This window comes from Trichechus manatus, unplaced genomic scaffold (assembly GCF_000243295.1).
Source record: "Trichechus manatus latirostris isolate Lorelei unplaced genomic scaffold, TriManLat1.0 scaffold00015, whole genome shotgun sequence".
NCBI classification, from domain to species: Eukaryota; Metazoa; Chordata; class Mammalia; order Sirenia; family Trichechidae; genus Trichechus; species Trichechus manatus.
In genome coordinates this window covers 12,552,994-12,569,938 of record NW_004443951.1, presented here as the reverse complement: position 1 = coordinate 12,569,938, position 16,945 = coordinate 12,552,994, and the positions used below count along the sequence as shown (strand labels likewise).

General features: G+C 48.9%; 1 protein-coding gene across 2 annotated transcripts in view; it reads left to right on the top strand.

Annotated features, from left to right (window-relative positions):
- The window catches only part of ST3GAL3 (ST3 beta-galactoside alpha-2,3-sialyltransferase 3), a 224,086-nt gene that overhangs the window by 191,905 nt on the left and 15,236 nt on the right, over positions 1 to 16,945 (top strand). For both annotated transcript variants that reach the window (XR_002823241.1, XM_004371835.2), the window contains 4 exons: positions 1,438 to 1,532; positions 5,759 to 5,822; positions 6,704 to 6,799; positions 7,165 to 7,351. Coding sequence is in view for 1 of the 2 variants with exons in the window: in XM_004371835.2 (XP_004371892.1) it covers positions 1,438 to 1,532; positions 5,759 to 5,822; positions 6,704 to 6,799; positions 7,165 to 7,351 (442 nt within the window). In the remaining variant the exon portion in view is untranslated. The remainder of the gene's footprint in view (positions 1 to 1,437; positions 1,533 to 5,758; positions 5,823 to 6,703; positions 6,800 to 7,164; positions 7,352 to 16,945) is intronic.

Sequence of the window (16,945 nt, the reverse complement as noted above, 5' to 3'; positions counted from 1 at the left end):
ACTGATGCCATTTCTTCTGGGTGATGGTGATTGATTATAATGGTGATGGTGATGAAAAATGAATGCCTGTGGTAATAGTACATTTTGTTGTTTTTAGTTGCTGTTGAGTCTATTCCGAGGGGTAAGTTCTAGCTTTTGTACTAGGAAGGCTGACTCCTCCAGCCTTCAGTTAGGCAGTGGACTGATTTGGGTTGAGTTAGGAATAAAGAGAACCACTGAGGCAAATCATTTCTCTTAGCCCAAGCATGGGCCTCCACACATTGTCTGGGCCGGGAAGGCCCTAAACAGACCCTACAGCAAAACTACCCAATAGGGTTTCCAAGAAGTGAGTGGTGGATTCAAACTGCCGACCTTTTGGTTAGCAGCCAAGCTCTTAACCAAGGCACCACCAGGGCTACCACGAGACTCTCAGCACACAGTAAGCAAATAGGTGCCAGCCATTTTCTGGGCTCACAGATGCCCTGAAAAAGCCCCGAACCAGAGTGTCAGGTGCCGTGTGAAGTGGTGTTCTCCAGTCATCTCTGAAGAGCTTGATTCTTCCTGTACCTTTTCACTTTCCACCTCACTCCCCTCTGCATGCCTCCGACTTTCCCCTCTCCTCCCCAAGCCTACATCTTGCCTTACCCACTCCTCTGCTTTCCCAAGAAGAGTAAACTTTGCCTTTTCTTTTCTCCACAGCTCAGCGTAGCTTCACTGTTTCTTTTCTCCCCTTTTCCCTCCTGGCCAAAATTAAGTCCTTCCCTTAAGCTCTGGATCTCTCCCCCACCTCCTGAGGAACTTATCTTCCCTCTTTCCTCTCTCCACCAACAAATGTGCTCAAGTTCCTACTTGTTTGAAACCTCTACTCTCAACCCTGCCTCCCAGTCATAGGACACACTGCTTTTTCTTTCTCTTCTCTGCCAAACTTCTGTCTCCTATTGCTTTTAACCTGCTTTCCTTCTCATGATGAATTGTCCTTCCTCCTCACCCTGGGTGGTCCATCTCCCAGAGTTTTCTCCAAAAATTGTATCTGCCTGCACTGGCTGTATTTTTGGATATTTTCTCCTTGACTGCACAGTGCCTGATCTCCATGTTCCCAGATTGCAGGAATACTTTGGGCAGCAGGGACTTTGATGAATGTGTGGATAACCTTCTGGAGAGCTTCCTGGTCTGAGATATTGATTCTTGTTGAACAAATATTGTCTCTGCTCCTACAGCTGACCACACAAGAGCTGGCGGGGCCTGCCTCCTCAGGCTCAGGCTCCACTGAGCAGGATCTGTCAGACCCCCACAATAGCTAGCCAGTGAACAAGCTAGGGTAGGGAGGGTGTGCTGGAATCTAAGGATATAAGGGGTGGCCTCCAGCAGGTTCACAGCCAAGACAGATGCACAGAAATGCTAACTAGTACTCCAGCCTATTGCATTTTTAGGATCCTTAACAGCACTGTTGTATTCCAGGTTCTCCAAGCCAGCACCCATGTTCCTGGATGACTCCTTCCGCAAGTGGGCTAGGATCCGGGAGTTTGTGCCACCTTTTGGTATCAAAGGTCAAGGTATGTTGGGGATGCTGGCCCACTCTATATTAACATCTCATCCCCTAAATTATCTCCCTATACTTTGGGACAGGTCTATACCCATCCCCCACTCCCCACTCTCAACAATGCCTTTACCTTCTCTCCCTCTTTCCCTTCCTTCCTTTTTTATATCTTTAACAGAATTGTTTATCAGAGCCCACTGCTTTGCCAGAGGCTAGGTGTACAATGGTGAGGTAGACAGACATGATCCCTCTCCTCAAAAAGCTCCAGTTTTGTGGAGAACACAGATACTCAGGACAGTAATGACTCTGACGAGAGAAGTACAGGTGCTGTGAGACCATAGGAAAGGTGTGCCAGAGACACTAGGGCTAGAACACTGGGCCAGAGGGGGAAAGTCCCCGAGAAAACAGGCCGCAGGAATGCCCTGAAACTCCTCCATCATCCCCTCCTGCTCTTTATCATCTTAATCTAGTCTCCCAGTCTTTTCTCATCCTGTCCAAGGCTCATCTTTCTACCTATACTCTCAGAAATTGTCCCCTTCGATTGCCTTAAGGACCTCACCCATACAGTTCTCTCCTAACTCAAGACTTTCCCATCGCTAACAATTTAACAGTTCCATCTACTTGTCAAGTTCCTGCACTGTTTTGGGGCATGGTGGAAAAGAGCTTGGGCTTTAGGGTCAGACATACAGGGATCAGATCACTGTACTGCCTCTTTACTGTCTGTGACCTTGGACAAGTTACTTAGCCTCTCTGTGCTTTAGTTTCCTCGTCAGTTAACTGGAGATAATAATATTATTGTATAAGGTTGTGACCACAATTAAATAAGATAACTGATAAAGGAGTGATGTTATTTGGCCAGAGGACTCAAGAATCCCTGAAACTTCTACTCAGCTGGCCCACCCCTCCATAAAAAAGAAGACAATGACGAGCAAAAGGACACTCTTGAACTGGGGCTTTGACCTCAAACCTCCGAGGATAAACCCCAATGGATTGGGCTGAAACATAGGAAGAATTCCTTTCTTGTGGGTGTAGGTTACCAAGCAGCCCAGTCTTTCCTCCTAAATCCCTGCTCAAGGCTCTGATCCTGCCTATAGCTGGGAAGGCCAGTAAAGGCCAATACAGAGCCCACTGGCCAACAAGAAGAGAGCACCTGCTAGTTTATACCCTTTCTGCTAAGATTGTCTTCCTAGACAGCAAAACTCAATCCATATCCTTGATCTCAGCCAACTAGTGGCATACACTCTTCTTCAGAGGTGAAATTGGAGGTGGGATAAGAAGGGGATCTCTGACCTTCTCTGAAGCCCACCGTTAGGTACATCTGAAGTCACCTTAGTCTAGAACATTCATTAAAGGTTTGTTTCCTTACCCTGTTCTCGTTCAACTTCTGGAAAGATTAGCTGTGCCTACTGCCTCCTCTTTCTTACTCCTGAAGAATATCTTCTCCCCTACTATTCCAGTGAAACTGCTTAGTGCCCTGTGAAACCCAAAGAATATTTTCAGTCCTTAACTTGACCTTTCTGCTACATTTGGCATATTGCCCACCCGTGCTTTTAAAATTTTGTAATTTAATTTTCTTTTTAAATTCTGGTGTCATCCTTTCTTTACATGAAATTGTTTAAGCAAACCAAAAAATATAAAGAATAATATAATGAACACCCGTGTACCCCCACCCAGCTTAAGAAATAAAACATGAGATAAAATTAAAGCTTCTGTGGAGCCCTTCCCAGCTCATTCCCCTCCTTCCCTCCAGGTGACCATTATTCTGGTTTTGGTATTATCATTCCTATGCCTTCATGTATTTTTACTACATATTTATATATTCATTAAAAATGTGGTATTGTTTTCGCATGTTTTTAAACTTTACAAATGATACCATTTTATATATATGTACACATATAGGAGCCCTGGTGGCACAGTGGTTAAACATTAGGCTGCTAACCAAAAGGTTGGCAGTTCAAATCCACCAGCTGCTCCTTGGAAACCCTATGGGGCAGGGTCATTACAAGTTGGAATCAATTCGACGGCAATGGGTTTTATTTATTTATATATATATATATGTGTGTGTGTGTGTGTGTGTGTGTATACACATATATATATACCCAACTCCCCCTGCCAAAAAAAAGAAAACATTGCCATCAAGTCAATTCCCACTCATAGTGACTCTATATATATATATATATATATGAGTCCTTGGGTGGCACAAATGGTTAAGTGCTTGGCTGCTAACCAAAAGGCTGGCTATTCAAATTCTCACAGAGGCACCTTGAAAGAAAGGCCTGGCAATCTACTTCCAAAAGATCACAGTCATTGAAAACCCTATGGAGCACAGTTCTGCTCTGATCTGATACACATGAGTTGGAATTGACTCCATGGCAACTAGGTTGGTTTTATATATTGATATATGTGTGTAGCGGCACAGGGGGAGGGCGCATTTGGCAAACAAACATAGAAGGTGTGCGCTATTTGCGTATATACATGGACACACATATCTATATAAATGTAAAACCAAACCATATATATATTTGTTGCTGTTAGGTGCCGTCAAGTTGGTTCCGACTCATAGTGACCATGTGTACAACAGAATGAAACACGGCCCGGTCCTGCACCATCCTCATGATTGTTGTCATGCTTGAGCCCATTGTTGCAGCCACTGTGTCAGTCCATCTAATTGAGGGTCTTCCTCTTTTTTGCTGACCCTCTACCGAGCATGATGTCATCCTCCAGAGACTGATCCCTCCTGATAACGTGTCCAAAGTATGTGAGACATAGTCTTGCCACTCTTGCTTCTAAGAAGCATTCTGATTGTACTTCTTTCAAGACAGATTTGTTTGTTCTTTTGGCAGTCCATGGCATATTCAATATTCTCCACCAACACCATAATTCAAAGGCATCAATTCTTCTTTGGCCACATATATGTATGTTTGTGTATGTATATATATATATATATAAAATCTTTTGCAAGTGGACTTTTTGCTAAACCTATATTGTTACCCATAGCTCTAGGCATTGATTTCTAACTGCTGTGTAGTATTCCATGTATCACATTTAATCTGTTTTCCTTTGGCTACTCCCAGTGTTTTGCTATTACAACAGTTCTGCAAGGAACATTCTTGTACAAGTATCCTTGAGAACACGAGTGAGTTTTTCACTGCTGTATACCTAGGAGTAGAGCTACAGGATCTTAGCATATGTTTATCTCCATCTTTATTTGATATTATTAAGTTACTCTCCATTGTGGTTGTTCCAATTTACTCTAATGTTAGATCTTTATGTACATTATCTTTTGTCTTAATAACAACCTTGCAAAGTAGAAATTACCATTGTCATTTTAAAGATGAGTAAACTAAAGCTCTGAGAAAGTACAGTAGGTGATTTATCTAAGGTCACAGAGCTCATAAGTAGCAGAGCCAGGATTTGACTCCAAACCCAATGTTCTCTCCTCTCCTTATACCAGAGTTTATAAGGGGAGCAGTCATCATGCTAAAGCCAGAGAGAGGCCAAGAAGAATGAGGTCTGAATAGTAGTTACTAGATTTGAGAGCACAGAGCTCATAGGTGTCCTTGCTGAGTGTAGACAGACAGACACCAGGCTGCAGGGGGTTGAAGAAGTGAAGAGGTAGACTGCCTGGCAAAGAACAGGAGGTAAGAGATTGGCAGTGTTAGATGGGGAAAGTGAGGGGAAGGTGGTATCAGAAGATGAGGCGGAGTGGTCTGACTGGGTGAGCTAGGACCACTCTAGCTCTTCAGTCATTGGTTGTCTCCTCATTTGTTTCTTGGTGTCTGCTTGATATGTGGCCCTAGGGGCACAGAGGTAAGCAGAACATAGTCTTTATCTCTGAGTAGGGACTCCCATTCTAGGGGAGACTGAGATGCCCCAGCCTCCAGGCAAGATCCTGGGGCCTGGGAATGCATGTCCTGCGGACTCCAGAGCCTCCAGAAAACCAGATGAGATTCCCAAGGAAGGTATGGGGAAGTGCTGGGAGAGAAACTGTATGCCAGGGCTAGGAAGCCAGCAGAGATTTGCATGCCTGCCTGCTGTCCTGCCTCCCAGCTCCTTTCTCAGAGAGAAAGCTAGGGCAGTGGCCCAGCCCAGCCTTGTTTCCAGAGCTCCTTCTCCTTTCCTCTACCTCCTCCCTAGCCTCAGGAACCTGTGCTGAGACTGGGTTTGCATTAAAATTGCATTACCAGTAAACATGGGAGTTTAAGTGACCTTCTAAAAGTAACCTTCCTCTTCTCTCCACAGATAATCTGATCAAAGCCATCTTGTCTGTCACCAAAGAGTACCGCCTGACCCCTGCCTTGGACAGGTGAGCCACTCACTACCCAGCCTCCTGCTCTCATGTGCCTGGTGTGTGCAGAGATGTTCAGGCCCAGTATCCTTTCCTAGACATAGGCAGATTCTCCAGCATATCTACACATGTGCATACACTACACACACTGGAGTAGGTGGAGTAGACAAGGTGGACCAGTCCACTGGGCTGGCACCCTGGGGCTATAACCACGTGGCCAGGATATCCAGTCCTCAGACTTCAGAGGTTTGAGAGTAAGAACTGAAGACACTGGGGCTGGGATCAGTCCAGCACTGGGACTGAGAACCTGGGTGGTGACAGCTGAAGGGGACAAGGCTTAAGTCAACTCTGAAGCTGACAGACCCTGGATGGGGAAAGTCCCAAGGTCAGTGGTAGGAGAAGCAAAATGAGTAGGGCTCCCCTGTGTGGCTGCTGGGAGCCTGGGGACTTTCAAGTTGAAAAGAAGCAATCTTGAGTTCTGGAACATCCAGTCCCATCCTGTTCTCCTTGCTTGTCTGGCCTAGCCCTTGGCTCAGCCTACTTTTCCCTCTCTCCTGAAAGCATCCTAAACCTCACTGATCCTTAGGGAACATTTACCCCAGAATGTCATCTTACCAGCACCCCTTTCCTCACCATCGCCAGGGCTAATTCACAAGCCCTTCCCGTGTCCTTGTTTTCCTTGGGGAGTGTCAGGAACTAGGGATGACTAGGGAGTCCCAAGCAGCCTGGCAGCCACAGTCTGGTTCCCAGCTCCCTCTCAGAAATGCTGCCAGAAGCCCAGTGGTCTTTCTGTATCCCAGCCTGGTCCTGTCTAAGGACATGAGGTGAAGGGCCAAAGGGGCAGGGGAAAGAGAGACCTGGTGGACAGCTCTCCACAGAGGCCTCTGCCTCACCCTCAGCCTCAGCTGCCGCCGCTGCATCATCGTGGGCAATGGAGGTGTCCTTGCCAACAAGTCTCTGGGATCACGTATTGATGACTATGACATCGTGGTCAGGTAAGCTCCCCAAATCAGTGCCTCGGGCACCTGAGTGTCCTGGCCCAAACCCTGAGCCCTGGGCCCATTGAAAACCATCCATCTGTCTATCCATCTGACCAGTTGGGCTGGGGGCCAACAGAAGCCTTAAGAAAAACTCTGGGTTGGAGGGCTTTGGAATGGAGAAGTACATGCTACCCGGGGACCTGTGCTCTTTGTTCTCTGCACCTGGAGCACTGGGGGCATTCTGGGGTCATGATGTCTCCTCAAACACAGGCCCATGTTCATGGAAGTCTTAGAGCTTCTTGGTGCCTCCCCCCCCCGCCACCGCCACCACCACATGCATGGAGCTCAAGGCAGGCTCTCACTGGGCCTGCTCTCTGTAGACTGAACTCAGCACCAGTGAAAGGCTTTGAGAAGGACGTGGGCAGCAAAACAACCCTGCGCATCACCTACCCGGAGGGCGCCATGCAGCGGCCTGAGCAATATGAACGTGATTCTCTCTTTGTCCTCGCTGGCTTCAAGTGGCAGGACTTCAAGTGGTTGAAGTACATCGTCTACAAGGAGAGAGTGGTGAGCTCCCCGTGTGCACCAGCTTCTTCCCCTTATTGACCTGGGCCTTTCTCTGGCTTTCTCCAGCTTCCAAGTCAGCCCCTTTCTCTGGAACCCAGCAAAGAACAAGTAGGAACCTTTCAAAAGAAGCACTAATGACCCAGAGCTGAAAGACACCCAACGCAACCAAGGGACAGCGGCCAGGGTCACTGGCCCAGACTGCTGGACCTGAGGTGCCTGATATCTGCTACCTAGCCCCAGATACCCAGGCTCCAGGTCCTTTCTTGGCTGGCCTTCTCTAGCTAGACCCTGACCCTGGGTGCCCTTCCCTGGCCTTAGATCCTCAGGGTAAGGAAAGCTCTTATCTAGCTCGCCCCAATAGTACTCCCAATCTTCACTCTTCTGCCTTGACCTTGTAGTTGCCTCCCCAACACCCTCTTACCCTCTGTGAGGTCCCTCTGACTCTGGTCTTACAGCTCTTACCCTCATTTTCAGTCAGAGAAGGAGGGTCTCCTTGGGCTCTGGGGCCATTCTACAGGGATAGCAGACCCCGCAATCAGAGGGTGCCAACTCTCAGACTCTTAAGTTCTGGCTGCTCTCCACTTTGCACTTTAACCACTGGCCTGTAGCTGGATCCCCAGCCTGCCACTGAGCCTGAGTCCACTCTTCAGGGATGATCAGATTCTGTACTCATTGGTCCAGGCAGGCAAAGGTCTAGGCCCATTTCTTTAGGGAGCTTGTGTGGCAGAGTGGGGTCAGACTGCTCCTTAGTAGACCACCCACTGAGTCCCCTCCTGAGACCTCTATTTCTCAGCTCCAGGCCTACAGGGACACCTGCCAACTTGTCCACACATACCCACCTCAAACCAGCTGTCAGCAGCTGCCCCCCCACCCCCCACCCAGGGAGAGGGGTACTGCAGAGTTCAGGTCATTCATCTTCCAATACCCAAGCCTCTTACAAGAGAAGAATGATGATAGATGGCCCTCCGCCTACAGTAAGAAGCTAGTTGTTTTTTCTGGAGGTTTAGAGGAGAGTTGGGAGTGGGAACAGCTTAACCTGCATGTGGGGGTCTCAGTGCAATTTGGTTTAACTCCACAGCCTTTACCAAGCAAGGCGAAGTGCAGGCAGTGTCAAGTAGGTAGCAAGCAAGAGAGAAGACAGAAGTCAGGTCCAGAAATTCAGGTAGGTGGACCAGTGGGAAGGGGGAGCCCACCTCAGAACCAGGCTGAATGAGGTAGCCAAGCTCCACTGGGTCCAGGCTGGTTCTCCAAACAGAGGAAAGTGCCAGGCAATAGAGTGATCTTGTAGCTTCAGCCAGCCCTAACTGCAAGCAGGCCCACTGCCCGTACAAACCAGGCAGACAATGGGGGCTGAGGGGGCATCCCACTGTTTTCAGAACTCTGGGGCTTGATACACTAGCAGCATCAAAGCCCTTCTCTTTGCCTTGAGGGCAATAGGATTTGGATTGCAGGTAGGCATTTGTGAGAGAGAAATGGGAGGAAATGGGGTCTGCCCTGGTGAACTCCGTGGAGCCTGGGGACTGCTTTCTCATGCTGGCCTTCTACCCATCTGCCCACCCGCTCCTGGCACATCCTTTTCTCTGCCCATGAACACCTGTCAAAGCCTCCCTTTAGGCTAGGAGCTTCGGGAGGGCAAGGCCCTGATCTCATTTCCTTTCTCTTACCTCTCAGTGCCCGGTCACCATAAAGGTTTGTGAATGGTCTGGAATTGGCTGAAACACAGGTTTTGCTTCCTGCTGGGCAGATTGGCATGGAACAGACAGCCCAAGTAAGGAGGCCAGGCCAAAGGGGTGGGTCAGGTCCCACCTTCCACGTTAATTCAAGGCTGTTACAGTTCATCCAAGGGAGTAAGAAAAGAAAGAAGAAAGGAGGCCAACTAGAGTCCGAGGACTCACTGTACTCAGGCCACTCAGGTACAGACACAGGGCCTCAGCTTTTCCCTGAAGACTCTGAGGAGCTCTCCGCCTGGTCTTTTCCAGGCAGCAGACAGATCCAAGGTACAAGAGCAGTTGGAAGGAGGAAGAGTGGGGTGTGCTCAGGCACATGCTCACCCTTGCTGATGTTTGTGTCCTATCCTGGCCATGCACAGGGACCTTGGACCAGCCTTGTGTTGGTGAGAACTCCTTCCCAGGGGTTGGTTGGGGGTGAGTCAGGAGGGGAGAGAGGAGGCGGCGGGGAGTCCTCTGAACTTGCCTGGCTCCATAGTCAAAGACAATTTGGGCCTTTAGAGTGAGCTGCCAGAGGGTTGCCAGTGATGCCTGTGGCCTCCCCTCTCACAGCACCCAGAGTGGGTCTGTCCAGGCCCTTTCAGCTACCTCGGAGGCCTCACCCTTAGGGCCCTTCTCCACCCCAAGCGCAGGGCTGATGCATTCCTGGGACCTCTTCCACGCTCTCCTTCCCTTGTGTGGCATCTGAGAGGCAGGTAAATATGGAGATGTTGCTTCTCCAGAACCCCTCCGGTCTGGTGCCCAGACACACGGCCCAGCCACAGGCTTGTCCTGTACCTGCAGTGATGATTCTAACCTTGCAGCCTCTGGACTGCTGGAGAGCTCCCTGCACCTGTCTGGAGGCTCACCTGTAGAATTCTGGCAGGAGGCAGCTCCGTATTCTGGAGCCAAGGCCTGGCTGGGCAGGGCTGGAATAGGCATTAGACCTCAGTCATGACTGCTGCCTGCCACCAGCTTTGTGAGCAGCCACTCATTGCATATAACTTTCTGGTACCGAAGAGTCCTGCAGGGATATAGGAAGGGAAAGATGTGGGCAAGGAAGACTGAACAACCCAGAAACAGACTGTGCCAGGACTGGCCCTGCTTTCTTCATCCATCTGGGAACTCTCCTCTTCACTATTCATGGCCATTGGGCAGTAGCACAGATAACTCCAAACAAGTTACAGAAAGGCCTTCATCTCCCAGGTGAATGTTCCCTGGTCCCAGGAGCCCTGAGCAAGCCAGCAAGCCAGACTAGGGAATTCTCAGCAGGCCACGTGTGCTTGGGGCAGCTCAGAAGAGCACCAATGGACTGGGCGAGTAGGGAAATGGTGGTTGGGAGAGAGGGTGGAACCAGGACATGGGGGTGCTGCTGCACAGAAGGCCATGGTAAGACGAATCAGTTCTCCTCAGAGGCATATCTGGCATCCATCCCTCTGTGCACTCACTCATTCAGCAGATGTTTGTTGAAGTGTTCTCCGTGGTGGCACTGTGCTGGTCTCTGGGAATACAAAGATGGATTAAGCACTGTTGCTGGCTGGAAATCGCTCACAGTCTGGTGGGAGAGACTTCCTGAAACTAGCGTTATAATATGATGGGGGGTGGGGGGCTACTGTGACGGGGAGACACCTAAACCAGCCTCCTGGAGTAAGTCACTCCTGAGCTGGACCCTGCAGGAGGAGTTAGGAGTCAGAGGGGTAAAGGTTGTTGTAAGCAAAGTGAGCAGCGTGTGCAGAGGCCTGGAGCGACTGTGCTCCCTTCAGGAGAGTTTAAGTAACACCACGTGGATAGAACATAGCACAGTGCAGGTGGTGTGTCAGAAGCCTGCTGATGTCCCAGATGCAGGGGCCTGTGCGTCCTCCTCCTGGTGGTTGATGGAGGCTGGAGACACCCTGACCACTGTCCTAAGGAAGGACCCTGGGGCCAGGAGATGATGGGACAAGTGAAGGGCAGAGCTTCCCATCCAGTCACGCAGGCCCCATTCCTCTTGCCTCTGCCAGCTCCCCACAAAGCCCCAGGGTGCCTGGTAACTCAGGGCTGCAGAAGCCCAGGGAGCTGCCTTCCCAGTCCCCTCTGCTTCCTCCTCCCCCTCTTCCTCCCTCATCCTCACTCCTGAAACTGGACAGCTGGCCTCACTGCTGAGCTCTGATTCTGGTCATCAATTCTGCAAGGCCCTGAGGCCTGGGCTCAGTTGATGTGGGTGTGGGTGTGGCCCCAGCCCAGCACAGGGAGGGGGAGCAGGCAAGGCTGGGCATGGCCCCTGGACAATCTCGACACAGGCTTGACCTTCTAGCTGTAGTTCAGTCCCGGGGGAGGTAGAGGAGTGGGGGAGGGAAGGAGGAAGGGAGCTCTAAGAGGCCAGCCAGGGCCCCACATTTGTGCTCAGAGTGGCTGAGTCCCTGAATTTGGGAGAGACAACATGGTTAAAGAGGGAAAAGCAGCTTAGGCCTTGGAATCATACAGATACGGGTTTAAATTTAGACTATTCCTTAACAGCTGGCTTACTTTAGGCAAATTACCTAGTGGTAGAATTCTTGCCTTCCATGCAGGAGACCTGGGTTCGATTCCCAGCTAATTCACCTCATACATGCACAGCCAACACCCATCTGTCAGTGGAGGCTTCCTGCATGTTGCTGTGATGCTGGACAGGTTTCATTGAAGCATCCAGACTAAGACAGACTAGGAAGAAAGGCCTGGTGATCTACTTCCAAAAAATCAGTTAATGAAAACCCTGTAGTGTGGGGATGGTGCAGGACTGGGCAGCATTTGTTCTGTCATGCATGAGGTCGCCATGAGTGTGTAGCTGACTCAACAGCAGCTAACAACAACAACAGAACAGGAGTAGTACCACTTATCTTTCAAGGTTGTTTTAAAAAATTAAACAAGATGAAATATGAATGCACCTAGTACAGTGCTTGGCACTTAGTAAGTTCTCACTCAATGGCAGTTATTAATGTTACTTATTATTGTATTATTATTATTGATGGTGGTGTTGCTGTTAGAAAAGCCCAGTTCCACTGGGCAGTGAAGCATTTTTTTATTCACTGAGAACCACTGGCCTGCAAGATAAAACTCAAACTCCCAGGCGTAGTGCTCCATGCTCTGTCACTTCCAGTACCCTCCCTTGTCCTTGCCACTCTTTCTCACCCCCAGCGTGGACTTTTCACTCTGGCTATGCTGAAATATGTATCCTATTTCACACCTCCACGTCTCGCCTGGCTTCCCTGCCCAAGGCTGCATTAGATGTTCCTCATCTGAGTCCCCTCCATAACGTTCATCACTCTTTATCATACTGAAGGTTTGCTTATCTGTCAACCGCTATAAGCTCCTGGAGGGCAGAACCTGTCTTGTTTATCTCTATGAGTCCATCACCTCCACCAGTGTTTGCATAGCTGGCGTATATAAATGAATAAATAAACGTGGAAACTGAGGCCCTGGTAAGGCAGTAACTTCTGGCAGAGTCAGGATTCCAGCCCAGATCTTCTGACTCTCAGTCGGAGCTTTTCCACTCAACGAGGCTGCCTCCCTCTTTCATTGCACTGGGAGATCATTTGTTTAGATCCAGACCCTTGCGTCTTTTCACTCTCTTCTTGCCTCTTCAGGGCATCTCTCTCCTTTTAACCACGTTTGATCTTCCCTCTGGGGCTGCAGACTCATTCTCCTTGATAAAAAAATGAAAGCTAAGTCCTCCCAGGTGGCACTGCCTGCTTCAGTTGTCAGTCAGCATAACACGGTTGGCCCCAAGCTGACTCCTCTTTTTGTTCATTACTTTTTCCAAACATAACTTCCAACAAGGTTTTTTTGACCCTATCCTCATAGCATACATCAAAATAAGTTCCAAATGCACCATAAAATACAACCAAAGGAAAATTTGAAGAAAGTAGAGTAGAAATCAAATCCCTGAAGGGAAAAGAACTTTCAAGACACAGAACTGCTAGAAGAAATCAGATTTGATAATATATGAAATTTTAAACCAAGTTAAAAAAGAGACTGGATACCACAAAACTTTGAAAAGTATATTTAGCAAGTATGTCAGACCAACAGTTATCATCATGAAAGTTGTTGAGAAAACCATTAGGAACCCAGCAGATAATGGGCATAAGACTGAACAGATAGTTCCCACAGAAAGAAATTTAACTAGTAAGCAAACAGAAATATGTTTAACCTTCCTAGCATCAGAGAAGTTCACGTGAAGGGAACAGGGCGCCATTTCTCACCTATCAGATTTTCAAAGAATGTGTTTAAATTATTATGCACAATGCTGGCAAGAGTGCAGGGACATAGGTGCTCTTGAAGGCTACTGGTTGGAGTGTAAATGGGAATAAGCTTTTTGAAAAGGAAATGGCACTTGTTACCAAGAGCCATCACCCAGAGTAAGGAAAGCCATAATTCTGAACACACAAGAATTTTCATTACAGTGGCACTTATAATGCCAAACCCAGATATGACCTAAGATGTTTTATTATGTCAATTATGGTTCATCTGCTTGACAGACTGTGAAGCCACAGTACAATGATCCTGCAGAGGGTGTGGGCACGCGGACCAGCCACCACAACCGCTCTTTCCCTTGTTCCCTCAGTGTGGGTAAAGTCCCGTGGAAATAGCCCTGGGTTCAGTATCAGGAACTGAATCAGCCTCTTCCTCTGCCACAACCCACATCTATGAGTTTCATTTTCCTTTGTGTGAAAGGGGGTTAATAAAGGCTCCCCCACATGGCTACCTGTTACACTGTTACAAGGATTGAGTGAGGCAGTGCACATGACAACACTTGGCACACTGTGCTCACTGAGGATGACGGTTACCTCCGAGAACGGAGCTTCAGCAAGGCGAGCATTGCCTGCCCGCTGTGCATGGGCTGGCCAAGAGCAGAATGCCCGACCACAGGACCCAGGAGTGAGTGTGCCAGGGAGGACACCAGGACCTGGGCACAAGGGAACACATGCCACCCTGGTCAGGAAGATCCAGCTACCCCATTTCTGGGCCTCCAGGACACGTGTTTAAGCCCTGGACCCTAACCGAGCTGCCTGCTCCAGCCTTTTCTTGTAGGAGTTGGCCAGATGAAGAGAAGTAAGACAAGTGTTTCAAGCACACAGAATAGCATTGGCAAGGTATATTTAGTAAATTAAAAATAATTCCATATAACCAGAGGATGGCATGAGTGTAGTACTGTTCTTAGACCTGAGCCCCATGCAGGCCCTCCTCCAGCCAGACCCATGGGGAATATGGAATGAAGGGCAATCTGTAGGGCCAAGGGGAATACACCCACCGTGGGCCCATACCCCTTGCTAGACCATTACCAGGTACTGGGGACCCCACAGTTTCCTGCCCTGGCAGCTCCAAGTCCACATCCATCCTCCTAAGGGCAGAATGCACCTGCCATGTGCATACACCTAAGCCCTGAGTAGAGCTTGGAGGTGTAGTTGGGGATCCACCACATATGCGGTGAGGGTGGATCCAGGGTGGGAAGAGAAGGGAGGCAGGCTGGGGCTAGCTCTCCGTATGCCACCATGGTCCAGCACAGATCTCCAGGAGTCTGAGAATTCTGACTTCAAGCCTGGCCTTCCAGGTCATTTTATGAGAAAGAACAGTAAAACACATTTTATTTAACTGTTTGATAGTTTGATTTATAACTTTAAATATTTAGAGTCTAGATTTTAGACATGTGGCATGTGGGCATCCATATGTTATTTTGTCCTTGGCCCCACAAATGTTAGGGGTGGGCCTGCATTGATGTGGTGGGAATGGGCTGGAGATGAAGCTGGGTAGGCAGGGTGCAGACAGTGAAGGATCTTGGACTTTATCCTGAGGACTAATAACAGAAGCTAACAAGAGCTGACTTTATGCCGGATGTATTATGTACATGACTTTTAATTATAATGCAAAACACTATGAAGCAGGTACTGGTATCATTATCTCCACTCTATAGATGAGGATAACAAGAATTAGAAAGGGTAAATAACTTTCCTGGGAGCACAGAGTTAGTAGTTGGGGTGTCACAGTTCAACGATAGACCTAGGCTCTTGACTATCATGACAGGCTGTCTCAGTGGACAGTGGAAAGCCTCTGCAGGTTTTAAACCTGAGAGTTCCCAGATCTGATGTGTTCAGGGAAGCGAATGAATCGAAGGAAGGCAAGATGGAGGCAGGGAGACCTGGTGGCTGGTAAAGTGACCGAAGTGAGCGTTGATGGCCTGTCCTAAGGAGTGGGCACGTCTGCCCAACTTTTGACCGAAGAAAGCCATCTATGGGTAATTTCTCTACTCCAGATCCCTCATCCTGGCGTGCAGACTTCTCTCCAACAGAGCAGAGGAAGACGCTGCCGGAAGAGAATTCTGCAAGGGTGCGGGGACGCATTATTGCAGCGTCCTGGCTGGGAAGGCACCTTCTTACCAGATGCTTTTCCCTATTGCTCCTGGCTGTTCTGATAAGAGCAGAACAGTTGCATCAGCAGGAAACTGGCAGCATCACACAGGTGAGCTGGGTCCAGACTTTACTGAAGTAGGTAGGGACATTCTGGAGGAGGAGGGATTCCACAAGGAATACAGCCCACAGCTGGCCTTGAGGAGCGATGTGACCATGGGGAGGCCAGCGTCATTGGCTGGCTTTATAGGCCTCTGTATTGTGTCCTGTGGGTCGGGGAAATGAGATGTGAGAGGCCTTGGGCCAGACTGGACACCTGCCAGGCAGAGGCCCTCTGGGATAGGGCTGGGTTCTGGTGCCAGGCCTGGCAGTGTCACCTAGCAGGAGGAGGGCCTCCAGCACCCACGGCATCCCTGCAGGGAACCAGAGGGAAAGCTGGCTCACCTACTTCACTGTCTTTCTTTGGATGTATTCTCTATTTGTACTGGCCTCTCTGTGCCATCTGACTCTGCCAACAACACCCTCTGCTTCACTCTCTTGGCCTCTGTGACACCACTAATAATAATAATAGGTAAGATTTATTGAGTTCTTGCTATATGCCAAACACTAAGCTAGATGCTATAAAACGCATAGCATCTCATTTCATCCTCACAACTGTCTGGGAAGTAGGTCTTCTCATCGCTGTTTTATGCATGAGGAATTTGAGGCTTAAAGAGATTAAGTGGCATGCCCCAGGGCACACAGATGTGGTGGCGTCAGCATGCGAACCTCGGTGTTCCGGACTCCAAAGCCCATGATCTTCCACTGCATCACATTCTCCGAGCTCTCATCTCCTTTACTCTTCATTCTCAGTGTCCTCCATGGGCTCCTCCAGTTCCATCTACCCCTTACAGGGTGGTGTTTTCAGGATTCTGTTTTGGGTTGTCATCTCTTCTCACCCTATATGAGAGGTACTTAATCTGAAGTTGGCAAATCTCTTGATTTCAGGGATTCTGTGACCCTCTGAAATGGTATGAAAAATGATGTGTATGTACGTTTTTTCTGAGCAGAGGAGCCATAGATTTTTTTTTTATACAGGCTGAGGTTTTGTTTGTACTTGATATTTTTATGGCTGGGGGAACCCGTGAATGTCCAAATCATATCATATCTTGGTCTTATTAAATTCCTCCTTCCCCTGAAGCCCCCGAGGAAGCTCTACAACAAGATAAGGACAGATGGGAAATAAAAGCAGCCCTGCCCGCCCCCTGTTCTCTCTTAGGGCTCTCTAGGACCTGAGACCCAAGCACAGGACTGCTTTCCCAGATGCCCAACATTATTACTCTCATTATGCTGCTGGCAGGCAGCAAGAAGTTCAGAGCCCTCAGCACACAGTGAGCAGAGGCTGAGGGAGACCCGGATGCTAAGCCTGCTCTAAGGAAGCAGGCTCTGCCTCAGCTTACCTACTGCTGTGTAGAAGCATGAAGTCAAAGAGAAGGAGCTGCGTGTGTGTGTGTGTGTGTGTGTGTGTGTGTGTGTGTGTGTGTGTGTGT